The sequence below is a fragment of the Rhinolophus ferrumequinum genome, chromosome 2 (assembly GCF_004115265.2).
Source record: "Rhinolophus ferrumequinum isolate MPI-CBG mRhiFer1 chromosome 2, mRhiFer1_v1.p, whole genome shotgun sequence".
NCBI lineage: Eukaryota > Metazoa > Chordata > Mammalia > Chiroptera > Rhinolophidae > Rhinolophus > Rhinolophus ferrumequinum.
In genome coordinates, this window is record NC_046285.1 from 49,892,539 (window position 1) to 49,913,037 (window position 20,499).

A 20,499-nucleotide genomic window follows, 5' to 3' on the forward strand; every position below is an offset into this window, starting at 1 on the left:
TGAAGGAGATTTCAATTACTCATAAATGTATTATTTTTCATAAGAATTTTTAAACTTATTAAATTTATTCATTACTCTCTTTAAGAGATTCCTAAAGATAAGTGTTTAAAGAGAAAACAAATGCCTCTCTCAAATGAACAGGACAAGAACTCCACTAAAATAGAAACTTTCTATTTTTCTCCATTCATAAAAAAGACAAAGGCATCATTGTCCTCTAGTTTTATTATTTTTCAATCTTCCCAACACATGAACTATTACTCACTTTGAGATATTTTTCAGTGCATTTCACAGCAAAAATGAACAAGAGAATCATTAAAATAGTTGTACATAAACCAATTATGTTTTTATAATTTACAATTTGTTGAAGAAATTGTTTTGCTGTTTTCGTCCTATTAACCCCTTTAATAAAACACATTTTATCAGAGCACAAAGTTTAAATTTCTTATGATGACGTAACCGATATAGCCACCTGCAATGGCTGATGAATAACAGGTATGTTATACACACTGATTGGAAGACAACATCAGAAGAAACAGAATAAGGCACCACTCTTGGAAAATTAAGGTAGCTTGTAGTAACAAGTGTTGAGCACCGGAAGTAGGTGCTCAATAAATACTTGAATGAATAATGAAAGCCATAATTAGCACTATTCTTTTAGTTGCCAGAACTTCTTCAACATCAATAAAATACTTATTTAAAAAAGATTTGTACCTGAATACAACTTCCTGGTATCTTTTTATCTCATACTCTTTCTTCAGCATTTGAGTTTCCTTGAAAAGAAAAAACCATACTGTACACACTCTCAGTCATGTATATAACTTCTGAATTACTGAGAAAGATGAAGTTGTTTTAAATTTTGAGTGAACAGAGGTAAGATAAGCATACTTATCCAGAGGGATAACACATAATACTGGATATTACCCTACAAGTGAAAAAAAGGTAAGGAAAAAACTAACAGTTTTTATTCTTTAATATTTGCTATGTTCTTTAATGCCTCAGTTCTTGAGAAAGGCCAAAATCTCATCATATTGACATGAACACATTTTAAAAAATTGTCTCTCAACTGTAGTATTTAATAAAACTAGGTACTGAAAAATGTTCTGAAATTTTTCAAGTCAATCTTGTTTTCAAGTATATTAAAATGCTCAGAAGAAAAAATTCTCCATGGTTATAATTCGAATCAATTTATAAATATACTTTTTAAAAGAGAGTTCCAACAGAGGTGGATAATGGATAAGGTCCTCAGACACAGGCACACAGTTTCTTGGAAGGAACAGAATGCCTTGTTACTACAACCGGTTGATTTTTTTTTTTTTTTTTAATCACTGATTTCAGGCACAATGGCTGAGTCCACTTCTGGGCTGTGTTCCTCCTCCTGTTGGTTTGTTTGTAAGAGCAGTGAATACTTCAGTTACTGACAGAAAGCAAAGCACAGACTCTGAAACAGACTTCACTTTTCACTATAAAGAAATCAAAATCATTTGAGTTCTCACTGTTGTGTGTATCTGCTGCCCCGATGAAAAAATAAGGGATTCAAATTTAGCGTTAGGAGCAGGAACTGGATAAAAGATTAATCATCTAACAAGTCAGGTGAAAGGTTTTCAGATGATATTGCTCACATCACATGAATAGGTTGGTGAGAGGTCCATAGTGCTTCTTCAACACTTTGGTCTCGCTGCAGTCCTGTGGTGCCCTAATAGGTACATTCGTGTTTAGCTAGTTTCAGTCTGCAATCAGGAAGCAGGTCACTCAGTGCAATAACTCCGTTCTGGGAGGGTTCAGGGTAAACAGAGAAGAATTTCATTTGGTCCAGTCTTAGATAGTGTGTATCACTCTGCTGGTTGTGTTGTTGGAATTATTTTCCAAAGGGGTTTGTGATAAACCCAGCCATCTCCCTGAAAACAAGTAGAAGAAATTAAGTAACCATTCTTGTAGTATTTTCAGAGTCAGTAACCAAAACTAGAAGCAATGCCTTCATTGAAAAGGAATTCTATTCTCACATTGAAAGACAAGAGTTTTTGTAAAGAAAAAAAATCTCTGTGCTTAATTAAGACATCAAACAACGCCTGTGGTTTAGCTGGCATTAGGTGAGAAGTTCTGGTGTGGGAGGACCGAGTTTGTGCCCCCATGAACCTATGATTTTGCAGAATTCACTTGTAGCAATTCTGCCAGTTTTGCTAAAATGCTGCAGATTGAGCCTCACCCACAGATTGACACACAGCAGAAGCAGCAAAGGAAATGGTCAGGAAGGGACTACCTGTTCTTTCCATCTCAAGTGGCACCTCCAGTATCTCAGTGTCGTTTTCTAGTTCTTTCCTGACTCTACCCCATTGGCTTCCCCTGGTTCCTATGAATAGAAGGTTACCACAAGGAGATGAAGTTAGAGTCAGAGAATGAACTAAAGACCGCAGGAGACCAAGTGAGGAAAAGAGCTGCAGCAACTGCATCAAGCAGCATACTGGGGTGGGAGCTTGGCAGAGTTGAGGTCACGGTAGCTAAAACTGGGAGTTCAGTGTCAGTGGGACAGGCAAAGTCAGGTAGATCTGAGCCTCTGTCCTCAACCCGTACAGCTCCTTCAATTTATTTCTATTTTTAAAAAATATTTTAATATATTTATCCTACCTTGTTCCAAAAATGATTTAAGGCCAGCAATTACTTGGCTCATAGTAACAAGGACTCTCTCCTTGACCAAACTTTACTCAGACTCCTTTGAGTCTCTCTTCTTGACTAAGCCTCCTTTTAGCCTGTGAGCCCAGTTTTAGCAAAAATCCTGACAAACCAGTTTATCAAGAATCCCCTCATTCTTAATATCCAATTAAACTCCTCTTCTCCCACCCTTCGTATCTAACCAAGTGCTTCTCCCACCTCCCGCCATCCTTATACCTAACCAAGTTCCCTTTTAGTAATTTTCCATCTACTCCCTCACCCTGCCCATTGGCTATAAAGTCCCATTTGTCCCCATATTCAGAGTTGAGTTCAATCTCTCTCCTCTATTGCAATAGTCTTCAATAAAGTCTTCCTTGCCGTTTTTAGTACGTGTCAGAATAATTTTTCTTTAACAACAGCAGCCATCACATTGTTTATTATATTAAATCACCTGGTTGATAATTTTCAACACCTATACTGTTCTTTGAAAAAGATGTTACCTAACCAGATTATAGAATGCTAGGTTTAGAAGTTAAGACATGCCATCTGACCATCCATCTCATTTTACAGATGAAGAAACTAAGATCTGAGAAGTGAAATGAATTGCCCAACTTCACCAAGGAAAGAGGAGAGTTCTTCTCAGTGCACCTTCCATATATTTACCCACATTTTACAGATGAGGAAACTGAGGCTAGAAGTGGTAAATAAACTATCTAAGGTAAGAGCTGGCCCTCAAACTTAGCACATCTGACTCCAATACGGTCTGCTATATTATAAAGGCTTTCCTGCTTGCATTTATATACAACTTAAGAAATTTTAAACACTCATTTAAGAGTATATAACCAATAGATCCTGGTGGACATGTATAATAACAAAAGGGAAGAAATGGAAGACCTAACACATTAAATGTCAGTGAGAAATAGTCAGAAAAAGAAGATGGGTATAATTAAATGGTACTAGAAACAGTTTAAGTTCATCTGTGCTTTCTCTGGTTACTCTATCCAAATGACTCTATTCTTTATTCTTCCATCTAACTAAGGTCAACTCCTAACTGGTCTGTAATCGGTCTGAGAGCAATAATAAAAGTGCAAAAGCCCTTGTTACTCATAACAATATTTAAAAAACATCTACTAAGTACCTAGCACTCTGCTTAGGACTACACAAGGGAGACAAAAATGGACTTTTCAGTAACATATGACTTCTTAGCAAAGAGCCATACACAATGGGAACAGCTCCAAATTTGTTAGGAACCTTATGGCACCAACCAGCTTGGGCTAGTTGCCATCACTGGTACTCCCCAGTGCTTCTCAGATGTGATGGCACATGTCGTGGTCCAGTGGCATACAGGATGTCACCTGGTTGTCCCATGGGCTTGGGGAATTACTATATGACACAATCTAACCCATGTGCTGTACCACTGCCATGGCATACCATGTGGGGAGCCCTGCTTCATCTTACCACCCAAAGGGGCCCGAATCTGAGTCAGCATCTCCAATCTACTGTTCTATCAGGTGGTTACTTAAGACCATCTGGGTCAAAAGAAATTCACTATTTTATTGGATAATCACCATACCTTGCCATCATGTTCTGCATTTGTCTATCCAACATCACAAAGTGTGATAAAAAAAATTAAGTGGCTTTTAATAATATCTATCAAATAAGGAATAAATGAGAAGTAGCAAGTTTATATGTCATGTTAGCAGCAAGAATCAGGGTGCCTATCAGTTAAAATCCCTTTGGTTGCATCTTTTACCCATTATAGCTCACTTTTTTCAGCCCTCAGAGTTCATTTTCACAGAAGCCCTCCCTTAGAAACTTTCCTCTTGAGAATCTACTTCTGGTACGTTTGCTTTCTCAATGAGCTTGAAATGAAAAAAAATCCAAGGTTACCAGACTATAATTTTGAATAGTAATTTAAAAATTTACATTCTTCATATAAGAATGCAGAGATATGAAGTACTTTCCCTTATTTTATCGATGAAAACAGTTGGTAATTTATATTAGATAACTAAGGATTAAAAAAAAAGTAATGAAACTACTATAACTATGGGATTTTAAGAGCAATAATTATGTAAAAATCCCATTCAAATTGCTTTTACCAAATTCCATCCTGATGGACCAATATTAAAATTCAATGGGTTTCCTTAGACTTGGCTATAGACAAGAAAACTTTTCTTGGTATCAGATCTGGTTCATTATTCACCTTTCTGAGTTCTACCAGAAAATAATAAACAAAATGAAACAAAACGAAATCTTTACATTTAGAAGACTTCAGAAATAATTTAGCCCAACTGCAAAACCAGTGCATTAAACTCTTCTACATAAGCCATAGTCTCTTAGATAGCAACGGGGAACACATTACTATAAAATGTGCTGTTATTACTGGATATTTTTTATTGTCATACAATGCTTTCTTATATTAAACTCAAAATGTGCTTCCTGGTAGTTTTGGCTTAGCTCAGTCCACTATTAGAACTGATAAAAAAGTTCTGTGTGGTTGCAGCCGGATGGCTCAGTTGGTTAGAGCGTGAGCTCTCAACAAAGTTGCCAGTTCAATTCCCGCATGGGATGGTGGGCTGCGCCCCCTGCAACTAAAGATTGAAAACAGCGACTAGACTTGGAGCAGAGGTGCAACCCTCCATAACTAGACTGAAGGACTACAACTTGGAGCTGATGGGCCCTGGAGAAACACACCGCCCCCCAAAAATATTCCCCAATAAAATTTATAAAAATAAATAAAGTTCTGTGTGATCGGCCTATATATATTTGAAGAAAGATACAATAAATGGCTCCTGTTTTCTGTCTTCCGGCTAAACACCCTCTTCACAATAAATGTCTCCTGTTTTCTGTTCTTCTGGCTAACCACCCTCTTCACCCACTTCATTCTTTTTTCCTTAACTGTTACAAAGATTCTAGTCGACTGTCCTTTGTGTAGCCAATTACATTTCTTATGTCTCTCTTAAACTGTGGTCTCTGGAAGCAAACACAGAATTTCAGTGTGGTACAAAAGGCAGTAAAATTATAAACTGCATATTCTATTGTTATGATAGAAGATTTTGTTGGCATTTTCATTTGTGGCCAATTAAATCCCCAAATCTATTTCATTTGAACTAATGGTTAGCAATTTTACTTTGACAAATTGTGAAAAGCTCACAAAAAAGCTCAAGGTTAAGCTAGAGTATTTTTAGAAATGGAAATGTATAAGTGATAACAATTCAAGAAAGCCTGGTAAGCTAACGTTCTAAGTAGATAATGCGTTTTGGTCTGAAGACAGGTAGGACATACCTCTTTTATAAAATATTTGGTTTTCCAGGGTGTGCCTGCTTCAATACGATGCCTTTCTTCGGTCCTCTGGCGTTCTTCCAGTGTCCTTTTATGCTCTGTGGCCTGATCAATTTCCGATTCCCTCAGAGAGTCTGTCACATCTTTCCACAATCGCCTGAAATCAGAAAACCATACATTTTACAAACATTCTTCAAAAAAGATAATTAAATAGAACTCATACCCTCAAAATTAACAGTAATTTTAAAAAAATTACACTTCCTAAATCAGATCTATAGTTTCATGCCTATGAGTTACAAGAACAGATACTATGTTACTGATGTCAATGTCCAACATGCTACTGCTTCTGCTTTTTCAATTAAAAATAATTTATATTTTCAAGTTATAAAACCAAGATTTTTATTTTTAAGAGACTTAGGAAATACTAAGCAAAAAGATTTTAAAAGATACTAAAAAATTTTTTTTAAAAGCTAAAATACAAAAGAGACCACTTCTGCTTTTGGACATGATGAAATAAGAGTACCAGATTTACCCTCTTGCCTTTAATCAACTACGAAGCCAGACAAAATATAATGAAACAATGATTTTCAGATACCGAGCAAAAGGTAGAACAGGACAGCAATCCCCTAGAGTAGGGAAACAACTCTATAGGGAGGGGGAAGCTCAACAAACTCGAAGCAAAAAACTGCCAGAACAATTCTTTGGGGAAAGTAGGATGTAGTCTGTTCAACAAATGGTACTGAGACAACTGGATATCCATATGCAAAAAGATGACCTTAGACCTTCACCTCACAATAAAAATTTTAGAAGATACAGGAGAAAATCTTTGAGACTTTGCATTAGGCAAAGATTTTCTTAGATGCAACACCAAAATCATAATCCATAAAAGAATACATTGATAATCTCATCTCATCAAAATTAATATCTGTTACTGAGAAAAACACTATAACTTGAAGCCTTGAAGCTTAAATTTTTTTCCAGTTTCACTGACATATATAGCACTGTGTATGTTTCAAGTGTGCAGCATAAAGACTTGACTTACGCTGTGAAATAATTATCATTAAGTTTAATTAACCTCCAATATCTCATATAGATACAAAAAACTAAATTAAAAAAATGTTTTTTCCTTGTGATGAGAACTTTTAGGATATACTCTCTTAACAACTTTCAAAATACACCATACAGCAGGGTTAGCTACAGTCATTATGTAGTACATTACATCCCAGTACTTATCTTATAATTGAAAGTTTGTACCTTTTGTCCAACTTCATCCAATTCCTTCACTCCGTACCCCTGCCACTGGTAACCACAAATCTGATCTTTTTCTGGATGAATTTTTTTGAAATTGAAGTAAACTGACATATAACACTATATTAGTTTTAGGTGCACAACATAATGTTTCAATATTTGTATATGTATATTGCCAAATGATCACAGTAAGTCTAGTTAACATCCATCACCACACATAGATACAAAATTGTATCTGTCATAATGAGCTTTCCAAGCAAAGAATTTTCTGATGAAATTGGTGGTGTTACTAATGAATGTGCTTTTAAAATATTTTATAATAAAATATGTCAACATCTGGAAGATCATGTTTCAATTGATCAATGATATTGCAGAATTGATATGCATGGGTAAAAATTTTATTTTCTGGTGATGAGGACTTTTAAGATCTCTTCCTAACAGACATTATTACATCCCAATGACACATTTATTTTATAAGTGCAAGTTCCTATCTTTTGGCCCACTGCACCCATTTCCCCCCCCCCATGCCCACCTCTGGCACCACCAACTTGTTTTCTGTATCTATCGGCTTGGGTTTAAGATTTCCACATATAAGTGAGATCATCCAGTATTTGTCTTTCTCTGTCTGACTTAGTTCACTTAGCATAATGCCATCGAGGCCATCCCTGTTGCTGCAAATAGCAAGATTTCATTCTTTTTTATGGCTGAATAATATTCCATTGTGTGTGTACATACAGATATACCACAACTTCCTTATCTATTTGTCTGTCAACGGATACTTAGGTTGTTTCCATTTAAATTTTACTATTAGCAGAAATTACTGTCAATTGTTTTCCTTAAAGTGCCATGTTCATGTCATTCATTTACAAGAAAAATCTAGGGGCCGGCCCGGTGGCTCAGGCGGTTGGAGCTCCATGCTCCTAACTCCAAAGGCTGCCGGTTCGATTCCCACATGGGCCAGTGAGCTCTCAATGGGCCAGTGGGCTCTCAACCACAAGGTTGCCAGTTCAACTCCTCAAGTCCCGCAAGGGATGGTGGGCAGCGCCCCCTGCAACTAAGATTGAACACAGCACCTTGAGCTGAGCTGCCGCTGAGCTCCCAGATGGCTCAGTTTGTTGGACCTCATCCTCTCAACCACAAGGTTGCCGGTTCCAAGGGATGGTGGGCTGCGCCCCCTGCAACTAGCAACGGCAACTGGACCTGGAGCTGAGCTGCGCCCTCCACAACTAAGACTGAAAGGACAACAACTTGAAGCTGAACGGCACCCTCCACAACTAAGATTGAAAGGACAACCACTTGACTTGGAAAAAAGTCCTGGAAATACACACTGTTCCCCAATAAAGTCCTATTCCCCTTCCCCAATAAAATCTTAAAAAAAAAAAAAGAAAAATCTAATATCGAAATTAGAATGGCTGGTTTGCCAACCATACTATTAATAAAAATGGTGTTTCATGAAACACTAGAGTAATTTGCTTGTAACTCAAACAACTGCACTAGTGCTTTTCCTCCAGATAACCACTGTACTTGACTTATTAACACATACACATCCACTGCACTTACTTTCAAAGGCCTAATTTACCTTCTAACCAGACGTATGAAAATACCTATTTGTTCATACTGTTTCCCAGAAGAGGTATTATTTTTAAAACTGTTTGTCTTATTAATTTATATTTCTTTGAATACTAATTACACTGAACATTTTTTTCATTTTCTTAATGGGTATTCTTTTCTTCCTATTTTTGTGCACTACCTCGTTATGTCCTTTGCCCACTTTTCTATTGGGCAAATAAAAATGTTAATAATGTTAAGAGTTTCTATGATAAGGATAGTAATCCTTTATTAAATGTTAATATTTTTGCCCAGTTTATAAATGTTTGGTTTTTACTAAAATATGACTGTGTGTCATATGATGTTGTAACTGGTAAGAGAGTTTGAGAGCATCAGATAAGACCAGATACTTTTAATTTACAGATGAGGAAGCTGATATAAATTGGTGAAGTGACTTGCCCAAGATTGCAAGTTAGTGAAAAGGCTTAGGTTAAGATCCAGAGCTTCTGACTCTTTGTTGGATGGATGCACGACGATGACATACCTGGATTCGAATGGGTCCTGCTTCTCCAGAGGTCTTACTCTTTTCTTTGTCACTGACAATTTAGTCAAGTCCACATTCTTTGTCTCTCCATTGCTGTAAGTGAACTCAAGAACACTATTCCATTCCCCCTGCACCCTGCAGACCACAGTGTTCGTAAGGTTGTGCTTTACTTCTCCTGTAACCCTAGAAGCAGGCAGGAAAAAAAAGATACGTTCTAATAAGTGATATTGGGTTTGTTTCTTAAGATTCTGAAATCCAAGAACATACTTTGTGAATGGCTTAAATTAGTTATACAGTTGTCAGTGCCAAAGTCAGACTAAATCTACGTTAGCTTCCTAGATAATTTTTGCAAATAACATCAAGTTTAATCTTTAAAGAGGACACTGGGAATCAAAGTAGAGACTTAGTTAACACAAATAATCACACAGTGTGATCTTTAAAATGCTTGCTACAAAGCTATTATAATATTAAAATTAAATAGGAACATGAAAAATATTAACATTTCTATCACAGTTGAAAAACGTTATAATATTACAATCTATTTAACATTTTAAAAAACTAGTTCTATTTATTTAAAAGTTCAGAGTCCTTATATTTGAAGTTCTGGGTATATCAATTCTGTATAAAATCACATAAGCCTAACTGTAAATTAAATATAAAAATCAGACAAACCAGTAAGAGGTAAATAGAAAAGATACATTAAAAATTTAAAAACTCTTGACAAAATAGAAAAATTAAAAGAGCACTGGTATATAAAAATCATTACCAGCACAGAATTCAGAGAGAACTCAAACACTACTGTTGTTGAAAGTTTAATGAAGACTTATCTGGCTGGTTTATCAACAGATAGGATGCAGCTCAAATGAAGGCTGGAAAAGGAACAGGTCTAATTATTTTTAATGAGGTATTTTATGTTCACTGAAGGACATAGCAGGGTCAGATTAGACAGATGCTCAGAACTCAGAGAATAGTGGGTAAAGGTTAGGGTCTAATTAGTGTGTCCGAGATTATGGTTTATCTGGATTCACAAGGGAATCCAAAGGACCAAAGCCCAGAAGCAACAGCTCATGAATCCTAAGTAGCATTTTTCAGGTATAAGTCAAGGGTCTGGGTATCAGAAGGACATAGTTAAATTTAGGGAGTCCATAGTTTTTAATCAGAAGTCAACGGTTTACAAACTCCGAGTTCAAGGCAGAGGCATAGGAGCCAATAAGCAAATGATCTACGAACCAGATCTTAAGTATCAAGGTGTGTAAGGATTTGGAATCCAAGAGCAAATCAAACATTCATCAAAAATCAAAAGTTAGGCATAATTGTAGCTCAGTGGACACAAAGAACATCGTGACTACAAGTCGCACTGATTAGAGCTGGAGTGGGAACTCTGGGTTATACTTCAAAGCATCTGAAATCTTAATGAATCGCACTGCTAAGGGTTTCTGCCTGACTGAATGTTTGTGATATCCAGTTTTCCTCTCTGATTCCACTTGATAACATTGTTCCTGTCCTTGAAAATTTATCTCTAACCAAACAGGATATGAAGAGATGACACTGAACACTTCTCAATCCCCTTTTCCATCCACATACCCGGAATTATATTCTAAGAACTGAGGAACAATAATTCATGCCTCACTTGATCTCCCTTTTATTGCCACAGCACAATCTCTCAAGTTATCATTTATCTCCTTCACAAGCCTTTCAGCTGGGTTACATAGGGCCTCGCCGCTTAGCGCATCTACACGTAGTGCAAGAGCCACATGAAGAGAACAGGCACAGGGAACAAGAACCACACATGCTAGAGGTAGGCCATGAGTGTTCTTGCAAAAAGAACACCAGGAGGAACGGCCTCACCTCACTTGCTTATAACAATTCGGGACTTGTTGCAACAATGTTGCTAACCTTTTTTGATATCAGAGGGATTATTCATTATGAATTTGTACCAACTGGACAATTAACCAAGTTTATTATTTGGAAGTGCTGAAAAAGCTGCATGAAAAAGTTAGACCACGTGAACTTTCTGCCAACAATTCATGGCCCTTGCATCACGACAATGCACCAGCTCACATGGCACTGTCTGTGAGAGAGTTTTTAGCCAGTAAACAAATAACTGTATTGGAACACCCTCCCTACTCACCTGATCTGGCTCCCAATGACTTCTTTCTTTACCCAAAGATAAAGGAAATATTGAAAGGAAGACATTTTGATGACATTCAGGACATCAAGGGTAATACGACCACAGCTCTGATGATCACTCCAGAAAAAGAGTCCCAAAATTGCTTTGAAGGGTGGACTAGGCACTGGCATTGGTGCATAGCTTCCCAAAGGGAGTACTTCGAAGGTGACCGCAGTGATATTCAGCAATGAGGTATGTAGCACTTTTTTTTAGGATGAGTTTGCGATCTTAATTGTCTGACCTTGTAAGTATCTTAGTATTCGTGGACCAGGCTGTCTCTGTCATAACTACTTAGCTCTGTTACTGTAGCAGAAAAGTGGTAGTACAGTAGATAATAAGTAAATGAATACCTAAGTATCTAAAGCATGTACATCTAGATCTGGTGTCCATCAATGACAGAATATGTTGACCTTCAGACACCTGCCAAAGAGCGAGATCTTAAGTTGTCATCCTACGCATCTTTAATGTGAGGATAACTGATAAGGCACGTGCTCTCTCACTTTCTAAAAACTTGACCATCAAGTTGGCTTTTTAGATTGTCTAGACGCTGTCTCTACTGCTATTTGGAATACCAGAATCATTGGCTATATTAACTTGGCTTCATATAGAAAGCTTTTATTGACTGAAAGTTAAGACTTTAATTTTGGATTTTACTGATGTATACATATGAAATACACACATGAAGGATAATTATATTTTATGCAGAACTACTAAAGACGCTATTCTGTTACTCGATGCCACTATATAAGGATACTTGCAACAAATCCCTTTAGAATTTAATACCAGGGAAATAGTTCATCTCTCTTTAAAAAATGATAGGCTTCCTTTATAATGAGAAGTATGTTGAGCATCATGTTTCTTTTTTTACTTTAACAGAAGAGTCAGAATTAAATTTTATTTTCAGGTACAGCAATTTTCTAATCCCAGCTTTGCAGTATTATTGTCCTTTTCCATAATTATGGTTATTATAATAACAGACTTTAACTGTCTATTATATATGAGTTTTTCCTAAAAGCCTTACATATGCTTTTCAAAGATAGGGTCCTGGAGTCTAATACTAGACTAAAAGCTTCTTGAAGGCAGAGATAGGCTTTTTCCTTCTCTGTATCTCCAGTATGCAGAAAAGTATGTCACCTAGCAGATAGTTAACATAATCTTAATGACATTGAACATATACATATATACGTATATATAAAATCATCATCCTAAAGAGAGTGTGGAAAATGGCATCAGGAGGATGGACAAGGGCATCAGGAATAGTTAAGTAGGCTGCTTGGCTGCATCAGAGACAGTTGTGGAAAATGAGGGAGTAAGGGAAGACCAGTAGAATATATTTATAACAAATGCAGATGGCAGATAATGTGTCTGTTCTGATTGCAGATAGCAGCAAAAAACCAGGCTATGTCTGAGGCGTGAGGCATGGCCATTAATAAAGGCATGAAAGAAGGCTTAATTATAGTATTCTATAAAATCAAAGAAGAAAAGATGTCAAAATAGGGAAGTCTGTTTCTAATATGAATCTTTTAAATGAAAAATTAGGTGAAACCACTGGTCTTAAGGGAGATGAGAATGGAAGAAAATGAGGAAGCTCTGGAGTCAGCCAAAAGTATCCCTCATGAGTTATGAAAAGAGTGTGTATGTGAATGCAAAGGGCAGAGCGAGAGAGAGCGAGAGAGAGAGCGAGAGAGAGGCCATGTTAAGGAAAAGTGTCATACTTCCAAGTAAGAAGAAGATCCAATGACTATGGCCTGTAGATAGGTAAAGAGTATGAAGGGAGAAATGAAGCTTATTTAAGTAAGAAATGCAAAGAAGTAATACGGTAAAAAATAATGACTGATCCCTAACAAAAATGAGGATGTCTATCTGAAATTTCTAGGAACCTTTAAAAAAGTCAAAATATTAAAACCATGTATCAAAAGCCAGTAAGCCTTTTAGAATGTTTGCTTTTGGGTGCTCTCTCTTGAGATCCCAGCTGCCAAGATGGGAGACTCTCTGCCACGTGGGAAAGCTACGTGTAGGCCCTCTGCTGACAGACCCTGCTGAGCTCCTGGTCAACAACCAGATCTGCTGCCTCAGGTGAGTGGCTACCTTGGATATTCAGCTGGGTCATGCCTTTAGATGACTGAAGCCCCAGTCAAAACCCAACTACAAACATGTGAAAGATGCCATGTGAGAATCACTTGGCTGAACTGAATCAATCCACAGAATTATGATAATAAATTGCTGTTTTAAGCACTAAACTTTAGAGAGGTTTATTACCAGCAGTAGATAATAAGGACATGATCCAAAGTTATCTTATATTTCCTCCATATCCAGTCGATTATTTCTTGAAGGTCTGTCATTTCTGAATCCCTAACTGGTCTCCCAACTTCTAATCTTCCCTCACCACGTCGCCGCTCCCCCAATCCAATCTTCGCCTGCTACCAGACTGATCTTTTTTTAAAATACAGATTTAAAACATGCCACTTCCAGATACAACGTTGCTTAAATTGTATTCCTGTCATATATATATAATCTGAACCTAATTCAAAGAAAATCGGATAAAACTAAACTGAGGAGCATTCTATAAAATTGGCCTGCATTTTTAAAAAATGTCAATGTCATAAGTGACAAAGGCTGAAGGAATATTGCAGCTTAAAGGAGACTAAAGGGATATAACAATAAAATGTAATGTATGACCCTGGGTCAGGAGAAAAAACACTGCCAATTGTTGGAACAACTGACAAAAATTTAATATGGGTTGTACATTAGATAATAATGTTATCTCAATGTTCAGTTTCCTGAATTTGACAACTGTTCTGTGATTATATGAGAATTTTCTTGTTCTTTGGAAATTCAAGCTAAAATATTTTTGGGTAAAGTGCCATGATAAATTAAATCTCAAACGCTTCAGGAATAATAATAATAAAAATAAGAACAACAATAAAATCTTTATGTATATAGAGAAAGAGATTTTGATAAATCTAATGTAGCAAAATATAAACAATTGGTAAATTTAGGCAGAGGGTACATACGAGATTTTACAACTCTTCAGTGGGTTTAAAATTATTGTAAAAGAAAAGATAAAAATAAGCAAAATAAATTAAATATATCACTTCCATGCTCAAAAGCAATTTTAATTGGCTCCCCACTGCCTTCAGAATACAGATCAAATTTGTCAACAAAAAAGTCACTAAAGATAATATGATGAGAATGATAAGTCTGTTATGAAATGAAGCCTGAACCTGCCCTATCCTTTTAAAGTCCCTAAAAGTCTTAAAATAGATTCTGTCTCAAGAAAACTGTGGCTATAAAGTAGTTAAATGGAACAATTTTCGAATAGAAAGACTATGTAGGGAGAAAAAAGCACTACCGAATCGGCCACCCTCTCTCCCACTGGGGTCCTGCATCCCAATCCCTCAGCCTCAGATCCACTCGCCAAAGATGCCCTTGGAGATCCAGCCATAAATGGGCCTCAGGCTCTGCAGAACGTCTCCATTGTGCTTGATCACTGCTCTGCCTGCCCCAGCAGCGACTACAGAGTGAGACAGAGGACAGCTGAGTTCTTAACAGCGCAGTCACAGGAAGCCCAAGAATGTGCTTATGGACTTCAACAGGAAGACAGGATTGCTGAGCATTACAGAAACTTAAACAGGAAGACGACACTGCAGAATGACAGGACTCTAGTCTCTGTAAGACATCAGCTCTGAAAGACACATGGTTTCCCTGTTGGAGCAAGAAGAGCTCTGAAGGGAAGAAAGAGGATATCAGCAAGGCACAAGTCTAAGTACTGAAGAGGAACTTAAAAACCAGGAGAAAATTTCTATGCAGGTTATTTGCAGCCAGGAACTAGCTAAATGTCATAGCAATGATGAGATTTGGGAGATGAATTCTGATCTCCACGTTCAGGTAGTCTTTGCAATATGGTAAATTATTATAATTTGTATTTATTATTATAATTTAAGACCAGAAAAGGCATTGGTTTAGGAAAAAGGTTTGGGTAGTTTGTACTTGGGGAAAACATTAACCTGAGCTCAAAAACTATAATCTGAGTTTCTATAAAGAGACATTTGTATAAATGTAACTCATATCAAGTGTTTGAAACAAAGTTAAGACTTAAAATTTAATCTGAATAGCTATATAGTTGAGCTGTTACAAAAGAAGAAAATGCTGAACATGCAAGAGAAGTAACAATATGTGTACTAAATATGGACTAAGGTTTTCACTGAAGAAGAGTATCAGATAATTCATATGTACAAATACAAGCCTCTTATTTCCCTCAGTAGCAGAGATTTAATATGGGAAATGAACACTTTGAATTGTAATGAATATGGAAAAATTTCCACTCATGGTTCAACATTAGCTCAACATGTGATAACCCATATAGATGGAATATGGGATATCCTTAATTAAAGAGAATTTTATCTCTTAACCAACACAAGAAAAGTTCACAGAGAGAAACCTTATACTAAATAATAATGATTTCGAAAAATCCTATAGTCATTATTGACTGATAGACATGGGAGAACTCACACTGGAGAAAAACATGATTAATCATTCATACCGTAAATGAACAAGAGAAAACATACTGCAGAGAAATCATATGAAGGCTAGCATTGTGAGGCAACTCCCCATAATCATTCATTCCTGAAAGAATCCACACCAAAAAAAACCCATGTGAATGTGATCTGTGTGGGAAAACCTTTAGTCAACACTCAACTCAGGCAACACAAGAGAATTCCTGGAGAAAAATCCTCTAAAAACCCTCTAACTTTGGACAAGATTGCAGCCAGAGCTCTTCCTTTTACAACACCAGAGAATTCATATTGGTTCAACATACTCGTATGTTTAATCAATGTGGGAGAGTATTCAACCAAAGTTTTAGCTTTGAGGCTGGAACAGGAAAATTTACATAGCAGGGAAACCATAAAACTGTAATGAACAGTTTGGTCAAAGCTTCAGCCAGAGTGCTACTTGAATTAAATACTATTTCTGTAATCCACTAGAAGAGCTTACAGCTGGAGCTCTGGCCTTAGTGTACACAAGACAATTCATGTAAGAGAGAAATCCTATTAAACATGATGAATGTAGAGAAGTCTTTAACAGGAGAAAGTCTCTTGATGAGTACCAGAGAATTCATACAGCACACACAGTTAAATGAAATGAGTATAGAAAACCCTTTACTCATTGAGCCACATTTGCAAAACAGGAGAATTCACACTGGAAGACAACACAGTTGAATATAAAGAAGGAAAGTCTTCAGTAACTATTCATTACAAGACCATATAACATTAAGGATCTCTTCCTGGAGAGATTTCTATTCATAGAATCAATGTAGCAAAGCCTGTATGTGGAACTCTCAGTTTATTAAACATAAAGAAGGCTATTAACAGCTATTTTGAAACCTCTAAAGAGTTATGCTAGGAGAAAAGGGTATCAGTTGTATGAAGCTCCAGAAACATCAAATCCAAGGGTTCATATCTAAGAAGTCAACTAGTAGGTCATTGGGAACAGCTACAATTTGATAGAGTGGACTAGACTATATTTTCAAGAAGAAAACTCACACTTAACTGCATTCCCCAAGAAGAATATGCAATTACATAATACATACACAGCACTGTATAGCTGTATAGCACTGTATAGCTGTGTATACACAGCAATGTATAGCACTGTATAGCACTGTATAGCTGTGTATAGCAATGGAAGGCCCAGAACAGTACCAGTCTGTCAAAAAGTTCACAACCATATTGGGTGAAATAAGACAAAACAATCAAGAAAATAACGTTTTTTTAAAAAAAAGTTTTTATAGATAAAAAGTCCTGTAGGATTCTCTCTCTTTTCTCTCTCTCTCTCAGAATGAAGTTTCAGGGACCAGAAATACTTTGCAAAAAAAGAAAACTAAAATTGTTCCATGTTTCCTTATCCAGAAAATAATACTTAAGAGAAAAAAAAACAACCACCACCACCCATGCCACTGAGAAGGACATCAATATCACTGACAATAAAAAGTGCTGGATTTGGAAAATATATCACTATAGTTGTTTTCCTCTAAGCATTTTACTCAATTATATACTTTGAGAAATGGTTTCACCAATACAAAAATATTACAGGTATGCAGATTTCAGCTCTAACTCCATTTATACTGGGGGTGCCAATAAAAGGTATACAAACGACTTGTATTCATCTTTTGTTATCGGTATATATTGAGTATTACAATATTAATAGTTTTTTTCCTTTCTTAAAATGTGTATACATGTTTTTGGCACCCTCTGTATAAAGGGAATCTGAAAATGTTATGGGCTGCCTCACCCACTGTGAATTCTCTGCTATTTTAATAATGTTCCAATACACATTGAACAATCAGTTATTAGGCATGTTGCAAAAGGATTTATGCGTCTAGTAAATGTTGGTCTAGTGATTTCTCAAGTCCCTTTTATTTTGAGGTTTGAATCGTGTGATGACTGTGATGAGAGTAAGTAGAAGCACATATAACAGAGTGTGAACCATATTAATACCTTCTCTAAGGATAAAAGCTACTATTCTGACAAAGTCTAGTGGTTCTGCTTGGGTGATCTTTACATATTTTTAATTCTCTGCTTCAGTGTTTGGAAATCCATATTTTTAAAGGCCCATTCAATGTCTGGGAGCCAATAAATCTTTCTTTCTACTTCTTTCTACTTTCTACTAAAATTGTTGAGTACTAGTCCTCCAGTGAAGAAGTCAAATAGCTATTACCATGTTTCCCTGAAAATATAAGACCGGGTCTTATATTAATGTTTGCTCCAAAAGACGCATTAGAGCTGATTGTCCGGCTAGGTCTTATTTTCAGGGGAACACAGTATGTAACTGAAAGTCTCATACATGACCGGAGGGAGTGTATTTTGGTATAACCACTTAAGGAAACTGTTTGGTAGTATCTAATAAAATTCAACTTCATACCCTACAACCCAGCTCCTGGGCATCTACACAGGAAATTCATACATACATTCACCAATGATCTAGCAACACTACTTATAATAGTCCCAAACTGGAAACTGTCAAGATGCTCGTCAACATTAGAATGAATGAATGAATTGGGGCATAGTTGTACAATGGAAAACAGTCAGTAAGGAGAATAAACTACAAGTTTAGATGGATGAATCTCGAAAACATAATGTTGAACAAAGTCAGTCAGGTGTGAAAGAGCACATAGTGTATGATTTCATTTATATAGTTTCTATGGTGTTAGCAATCAGGATAGTGGCTACCTTAAGTTGGGAAGGATGTAAGTGGTTAACCTGAGAGAGAGAGAGAGAGAGAGAGAGAGAGAGAGAGAGAGAGAGAGAGACTGTAGCAAGGCATGAGGCACTTTGTGAAGGGTGAAATGTCTAACTATTACATTATTTTGTACACCTGAAACAAACAAACAAAAAAAGAAATAGCATAAACATCCCACAGAGGCTAGTGTAATCCAAGCCAGACTCTAAAAGAGCCATGTGACTCTTACTAATTGTAACCTCAATGAATAAGCAGCCCAGCTCAATGGAATAGTTAACTATTACTCATGTTTATAAAACTTGAATGCAAATAGTCTGCCCAAGGTCATGCATCCAGTCTGTGATTTAAAAAAAGTTTTTTTAAGACCATCCCACGTTCTCAATTCAGCCTTGAGCAGAGTTATGAAAGCCAGACATTGAGTTGCTATGTGACTTGGAAAGGACACTTTCCTTCTGCAGGCCTCAGTTTCCCAAAGTATAAAATGAAGAGGTTTGACTCGATGCTCTCTATGTTTCATCTCAGTAGTAACATTTTATATAAGTTTATTCAAAAAGCAAACAAACAAACAAGGCATGAGGAAGGCCTGGGATGCCAGTAATGTTCCATGACTAAATCAAAGTGCTCAAATTTTCACAAAGTCAAATCAACTTGTATACTTTTGTGTGTGTGTTATTCTTCAATAAAAATTTTGTAGAAAAAGAAAACTATCCCTACTTTAGGGGCAGTCAGAACAGACATCACAAGTTTAAAGAAAGAGTCAGCATCCTATTAAGGATCCTATTAGAAAACCTGTCTTCAAGTAGTTTGGGCTATCTGCACAAGTGCTGAAGAGACCAATAAGCCACAAAAGAAGTGTAATAACTGGCTATTCCTGGATGGAATTAGAACAAAGCCACCATTCAATCTTGGTATCTAAAGACACTGGCTTTCATCATTGTACTTCTTGAACTATTTCTTAGCACTAGATGTATTTTCACCCTAACTTGTAACAATATCTGCCTCCATTGAGGTCTGGATCCAAGTCTGAATCCCTTTAAAGGCAGAAATTGGGCCAGATACTACATATTCATTTGTTATGAATTCTACTCTACATCTCATTAGATATTTAATGAGGAAAGTTTTATGAGTAAATAGATCTGTCACTGTTTTTAAAAGCAGGTCATGATTTCCAGAATGCCTTGAAAGATGAAATATATTCAACAAAAGGTAAACAAAAATAAAAATCCAACCCCATTTCACATAAAACAAAGTAGAAAAAGAATAAGGAGCTGCAATAAAAGATCAAACTGATAGAGTAAGAGTCAGGTATCATTTAAAATGTTCTTACCGGTGCAGTTTGCCACCATAAAATGGCTTAGTATGAAAAGTGATGCTGGCCGAATACCCAGTTTTTGCACAGTTGACACTGACTTTGCCACCCAGTTCCACCCAAGGAACTGTTAAAATTGACCGGGCATATGCACAAGGTAGAGAAAATGTATACTCTTCTCCATGTTCCAATAGACTGAGGATCCCTAAATGTGAAAATATGAAGGCTGTTAACATCTTAAAAAGATAGCTATGAAAAATCATATATGTTTTCTCCTGTCTAGTAAATAAACATCATAATTTTGCTTAATTTTCATTTAGCTTTGGATGAAATTGGCTTCATATACAATTGTATTTGACAACAATTCCTGGTAATAGTGAATCAAGGTTACTTTTACTATGGCCTTACTATTTCTTTGGTTTCATGGAACCAAAAATGTTACAGTGGAAACCGTTTAAGACTTCCCTCTAAAGCTCCTAAAAAGAAAATAAAACCTTAAGTCAGAGTTTAAGGCCA

At 36.4% G+C, this 20,499-nt stretch overlaps 1 protein-coding gene across 1 annotated transcript in view; it reads right to left on the reverse strand.

Moving 5' to 3' along the window:
• Positions 1-207: 207 nt before the first annotated feature.
• OSBPL11 (oxysterol binding protein like 11) overlaps positions 208-20,499 on the reverse strand; it is a 79,442-nt gene continuing 59,150 nt past the window's right edge. Inside the window, 4 exon segments of the mRNA XM_033135598.1 lie at positions 208-1,895; positions 5,932-6,085; positions 9,269-9,451; positions 20,002-20,188. Coding sequence (XP_032991489.1) covers positions 1,830-1,895; positions 5,932-6,085; positions 9,269-9,451; positions 20,002-20,188 — 590 coding nt within the window. The 3' untranslated portion in view covers positions 208-1,829.